The 6,775-nt window shown below is 42.1% G+C and overlaps 1 protein-coding gene across 1 annotated transcript in view; it reads left to right on the plus strand.

Moving 5' to 3' along the window:
* The window catches only part of LOC106814359, a 24,496-nt gene extending 22,213 nt beyond the window's left edge, over positions 1-2,283 (plus strand). The window contains exon 12 of the mRNA XM_014818672.1: positions 1,515-2,283. Coding sequence (XP_014674158.1) covers positions 1,515-1,692 — 178 coding nt within the window. The 3' untranslated portion in view covers positions 1,693-2,283. The remainder of the gene's footprint in view (positions 1-1,514) is intronic.
* Positions 2,284-6,775: the final 4,492 nt, after the last annotated feature.

A 6,775-nucleotide genomic window follows, 5' to 3' on the forward strand; every position in this document is an offset into this window, starting at 1 on the left:
CCCGCTACCGTCACAACCATCATCGTCACCACCACTCGTCACCGCTACGACCACCACGCCACCACCACCATTAACACTAACAACACCACCACAACCATTAACACTAACAACACCACCACCACCACAACCACCACCGCCGCCGCCGCCACCACTGCCACCGCCACAACCACCGCCGCCGCCACCCTGCCACCGCCGCGGCCACCACCACAACCACCGCTACCACCACTGCCGCCACCACCACCACCACCGCCGCCACCACCGCCATCACCACCACCACCACCGCCACCGCCACCACTGCAACCACCGCCACCACCACCGCCACCACCGCTACCACCACCACCGCAACCACCGCCACCACCGCCACCGCCACCGCCACCACCGCCACCGCCACCACCACTACTACTACCACCATGGTCACGGCTTGATTGAGTTAAACCTAACAGTTACCACCACGGAAGCAAGAATGTGTCACCACACAGTTCTGTTCGTTCGGTGCACGTCTCTCCCGCGTTGCTCTTACACACCGATAGACGGATTACCCTGTCTCCTCACCCGCGTACACCGACGTGCGTTGCGGAGTGAAGAGGAGGATACATCTAGTAGGTAACCGTGTTCTGAGACATCGTAAACGGTTATGATCATCACAAGTCTCTGACGTCATAACTATTTGCGTTGTTTCTGGCGGCAGTTTGCAATCACTTGCTGCTTGTTGTCATGTATTGGCACATGTACACCCGATGGCAGCTTGGTGCCGTCTTGGTCTCGTGTTTACCACGAGTACCACCAGTAGATGCATGATGGAATTTATTTATAGGTTGTGACTCGGTTTGTTGCATTACGCACTGTTTCTGAGAGTTTTGCGTGACGAGAGAGATGACAGCACAGTATCTCTGTTTACGTTTGACACGATTATACTTATATTAGTATCATTATATAACCACTTGATTTAAACTTTCGCCTGAAATTATGTGAACCCACGTGAATCCGCATGCCCATTGTGTGCTCATTTGAGAGATGTTACGCTTATGGCAGAGTCAGTGGAAGTTGGGTTAGATGATCTCTTCACTAGGTGTACATTTAATTTTACAAATTAAAACTGTATTTGGTAGTAGTATCTGACGCTTTTACCTTTCAGCATTCGTCACTCATTATGTGACATCGTTATAGGAAAGAGAATTGTTAAGGAATGTTATTGTTTAGGAAATATTTTCCAATGTTTATTCCACTTTTGCTTCTTTCGATTTGAGCTATTTTTCTTTCCTTTCACATCTCTCCCACCTTTCCTCTCGTCTGTAATAAATATCTCGTCCTCTCTGTCCTTCTCCAGTTCCTGCCCTCTTATCCTCCTTATCTTCATCTTTTTGTGCCCCCTTTCATCTCTCTTCTCCCCCTTCCTTCTTCGTCTGCCTTCCGACTCTCTCTGCTCTTTCCTATTTTTCGCCTCTGCCTCTCTGCGAAAAATGAACTACGGCTCTGTCCTCGTCTAGATTAACCGACTAACTTCATTATTTCAGACTAACCAACAGTGCTAGATGGCAGCACCTGTCAGACCTTGCGTCTGAGGCCAGCTCCAACAACAGCAGCGTTGGCAACGAGGTGAGCGACGCTGTCAGCGACGTTGTACGCAATCGCCTAGAGGACACGTACATGTACGGAAACTACTACCGACGCGCCCCCAGGGATTACCACTAGACAGCGCTAACCGTCGCCCGAGTGCCTTTATGTAGATCGATAAAGAGACACTACCCTTATTTGGATGTAATTGGACGTTTACGGTGATACTAGCAATAGTGTTGTCTGTCATTCATCGAGGGTAGGACATGAAGTGGTTATTCCGCGCATTTTCTTTAATATATTCATAGTAGGCAGAATGGTGATTGTTTTCGATGTTTGGTTTTGGAATCCCACTCATTATACCTTTAGGGGTACACATGCGAGAAGCGTCTGTGAGCATTGTTAGGTTATCTTGTGCAGTGTGGCAGGTGACGTTGCAATCCGCCGCCTTCCATTCCCTTGCATCATTCACCACCATTAGAAATAACTCAGTTATGGTACATCGTGACCAATGTACACCGTGAGGGGGCTCGCATCACACTTTTTGAATCAATTTGAAGCTTTTGCGAATCATATTTCATATGGATTAGCAAACTGCGAATCGGTTATTTTGTTGCTGTAACTTGGAATGAATTGTATTTTTCACTGACTTCACTTAATTTTTAGCTCATATTGACATCATCAAGATGAGCTATTGCCATGGGGTGTCGTCCGTCGTACGTTCGTCCGTTCGTCCGTCTGTCAACATTTGGCTACGGTCAACGATAACTTGAGAACCATTTGACCCACATGTTTCAAATTGCATACAGTTGTTACTCCTATGAGAGAGATTTGAACGTCCTATTTTGGAGCACGCCAGTCAACCTACTTTCGAGCCACGCCCACTTTTTGTCAAAAATGAAAATGGCCATAAGTCAGTTCAGGTTCAATAGATATTGCTCATTTTTGGTATGTGAATGAATAAGTACTGGCCCAAAAACATATTACACAGGTTTTGATATTTAAAAAAAATTAGGTAGATTTTGGCAATTTCACTATGCATTTCAGTGTCTGCCTACGGTCAACGATAACTCAAGAACCGTTTGACCCACATGTTTCAAATTGTATACAGTTGTTACTCATATGGGAGGGATTTGAACGTCCTATTTTGGAGCACGCCAGTCGACCTACTTTTGAGACACGCTCAGCTTTTGGCAAAAATGAAAATGGCCATCTAGATTTATTCGATTTGGTTAAGTTTACCTACCTACCTACCTACCTACCTACCTACCTAATCATACCTACGTGTAATATTGTGTTTTAGATAGTTTTGATGTTTCTGACAACTCAATTGTCGTTGATCGTTTTCGACTCGTAAACATGTTTACATTTTTTGCAATACTTGCTAATGCTTATCAATTTTACCTTTTGATTAGCGACGTGCTAATCGAGTTTAAAAATCCATGGCGTACACTGATTGTGCAGCCAGTTGAATTGTAGAAATTGTGTGTGATGTTATGTGTGCACGCGTATTTATCGTTCTTCGAACAAATATTTATTCTACGTATTATCGCGATTATTGTATTGTTAGAACAGCACGAAAAAACTCACGAGTCGTTTTCCGTGGGTCATTCGATCCGCGTAGTGTAACTATGTCGCTCTGACGCTCGTGTTTTTTTGCGCAGCGCTATTTATTATTGTGTGGCTATGTGTGTGCGTGTGCGTGCGTGTGTGTGTACGTGTGCGTACGTATGCGTGTGCGTGCGTGCGTGTGTGTGTGTGTGTGTGGGTGTGTGTGTGTGCATGCGTGTGCGTGTGTGTGCGTGTGTGTGTGGAGGCGAACGTTTGGAGAAATACGAAAACCTCTCGCGATTGACAACCTACAGTGTTTCTATACAATGTCTCAAGTGCGATATTTATTGCGGTTAGTCGATGTAGTGTATCTAGTCCGCCTAGGTCAGGGTTGTATCATGTACTACATGTTAGTCCGTGTAGTGTGTCCATCTAGTAAAGTTGATCGTGCCTGTGTCCTTCTTCTACATCTAGACGTATTGTTTATTGGGGAAGAAATCTTATTGCTTCGAAGTGCGAGCGCACCTGGGCTAAGTGTAATAGCCGAGAGCAAACATGGTAAGATACTGAGGCGTTTTTCATTCAGGTGACCGTAGCCGAGTGTTTACTGATACCAACAGGAGGATAGAGTAAGAACAAAGATGAAGCTCGTGTTTGTAAACATTGTCATTTTATTGACATCACACTGTTACGACGGCTGACATTTTGTTAATAGTGTCTATTCCACTTCTGGTGCCGTAGCAACCAACGGATGACAATATTGGCCTTTTCCTCATCGCTTTTCTTATTATTACCCATCGCAATTCCACTTTACGTAGTCCAGTGGCTGCAGTGAAGCTATCTTGAATGTCGCGGTGCGTTGATGTTAGTAGGGCAACAGAGCCAATTAGCGTACAGCAGAGGATGAGTGATGTTACATAGATCATGCAACATCCGTCATTCATCACTACTGTGTACGTAACAGCGTGGCGTGAAGTTTGGCTTTGCGTAGCGTCGCGGTATAACATAACCCGCTCGGGTAGAAAATAAAGAGATCGCGTTTTGTATGTCTACTGTATAACCTATTGTGTCTCTTGAATATATAATGGATATCATTTCGATTAGAAGCTGTATATATTTAATCTCGCGTTTATCTATTGCACGGTTTTATCTATCACGAATGATTTGTGCGGAAAGAACTGTATGAGGATTTCTATTTTGTTTAAAAACAAAACTCCGCGTTGAAATCTCTGCCCGACAATAAGCTTTTTCTTGCCAATAAATGAAAGTATAATACATACACACACACAACTGATCGGAGCAGGTCAGCGGCAATGGTAGGGTTTGTTGGTGCATAGCGTATTGATCTGGCCGTCAGAATCAATTCTTATTATCTACAATAGTAAAATATTTTTTAATCGTTGTTGAGCAAAATGTAACAAAAAGATTCAATTTAAGGAATAAGGAATAATAAAGAAAAATAAATATAGTTACAAAGAAGAAATGTTAATAATAATACAAGGAATGGTGGGTTAGGGTAGTAGCGAATAATAACCTAGGTCTTGACCTAGTAATGCAAACATTTAAAAAATGAGAAGATAGCCAATGTCATCGTGAAGGCCATGACATTGAAAATAACTTTGACATAGTAATATAAAAAAGTTTGAACAAATTTAAAGAATGGGACAAGGCCAATAACAAAGCCAAGGTGAATAGCTTACCTCTTTCATAGCTATTAAGGCAGATATATATTTCTATGCGTACACTGGTGAGGATGAATAGACATGCATAGACATGCATAGGTCATGCAGGCAGGAAAGAAGATACGCAAGAAATATAACAAGAAGTTGAGAAGACAGGCGCAACTCTTCCTTTGTGAGAGACAGGTGTTGGTAAAGTTCTGTTACTGCGTTCATTATCACGGTTGGTAAATTTGATGTGTTATATTTGGCAGCGTTGTTCCCCAGTAACTTATTATTTATTGCGCAGAATGTTCCTGGTTGTCTTTCATCTCTTGTCGACTAGTCTATTATGTCGTTCTTTGTATTTTAATTGCTTTAGTCGTGCCATTATGCGTATGTGAGTTGTTATTGTTATTGAGTTATTGAATCATATCACTTGCTTAATTCAGTGTGTTGTATGTGTATCGTTTGTCACGTACGGCAATGTCGTTTCGCATGTATATTCTTGTGTGCAATTTTTATTTGCCGTTACAAATCTTTTCTAGTGCTCGTATATACGCCAAACGCATTTACTCATTGCAAGGCAGTAACATCTGCCAGTCAAGGACAATTCTGTACGTTCAGTATGTTCGCCCAACTCATATACAATTGTTTGCCTGTAAATACGTGTCAGTCTGTGCGTGCGTGCGTACATGTGTGTGCGTACGTGTGTGCACGTGCGTGTGTGCGAGTATAGTAAATGTTATATTATTATAAGTCGTGAATATAGTCTCTACTCAAGTACTCTTAATATTATCATATATATATATATATATATATCATATGATAATCAAACAATTTTTCAAATTGTTTTTAAGACGTGAAGGAATCCAAACGTCCATTGATGATGCGATCAAACCGGCAATCTCCGACAGATAAGTACATGGCTTGCTTCGATGCACATTGCATAAGTTAGTTCAGTGGTTAGAGATGGTCTTTGTGTATTTTAGTCTGAGTTAAACTCCTAATTCAGGTTCATACCATAGTTAAATTTTAACTCAGAGTTTGGCATATTTAACTCAGATGCAAAGTTAATCCACGTCTGTGGAACCGGGTTCAGGTTAATCAGAGAATTTAAAAATCTCGTGTTGAGAAACTGTAACATAAGTTAGAATTGTTATTTATGATGAATTGTTTTTGTTCAACGTTTTACAAATTCCCAGCAGCAAGGCAGTAACATCTGTCAGTCAAGAACAATTCAATACATGTTCGCCAAACTTATTGCTTTATATATTGCTTAATATATGTTTGCATGTTAATGTGTATATGTGTGACTCTGTGCGTGCGTGCGTGCGTGCGTATGTGCGTGTGTGCGCGTACGTGTGTGCGAGTATAGTAACTATTATATTATTAGCAGTCGTGATTTTAGTCTTTACTCAAGTACTCCTGATAGTATTATATATTTATATCTATCATATGATAACTAAGCAATTTTTCAAATTGGTTTTTAAGCCGTAAAGGAATCCAAACATCCATTGATGATGCGATCACACCCGCAATTACCGACAGATAAGTACATGGCTTGCTTCGAAGAACATTGCATAGGTTAGTTCAGTGGTTAGAGACAGTCCCTGGGGGTTTTTAGTCTCCGGGTTAAGCAGAGAACTTAAAAATCTTGTGATAAGAAACTGCAAGAAAAGTTATTTATGAAGAATTGTTATTTATGATGAATGGTTTTTGTTCATCATCTTACATATTACCAGCAAGGCAGTAACATCTGCCAGTCAAGGACAATTCGTTGCATGTTCGCCCAACTAATTTACAATTTTTTGCCTATGAATGTGTATATGTGTGAGTGTGTGCGTGCGTTCGTGCGTGCGTGTGTGCGTGTGTGTGCGTGACAACGTGAAAGTGTGTGCGCGTGTGTGTGTTTGCGCATGTGTGTATATATAGGGGAACCCGGGGCAAAGCGGAACACGGGGCAAAGTGGAATTGTCTCAGCAGATCTATGTTGATGCCCCCATCTATCT

Source organism: Priapulus caudatus, unplaced genomic scaffold (genome assembly GCF_000485595.1).
Source record: "Priapulus caudatus unplaced genomic scaffold, Priapulus_caudatus-5.0.1 Scaffold911, whole genome shotgun sequence".
Taxonomy (NCBI): Eukaryota; Metazoa; Priapulida; class Priapulimorpha; order Priapulimorphida; family Priapulidae; genus Priapulus; species Priapulus caudatus.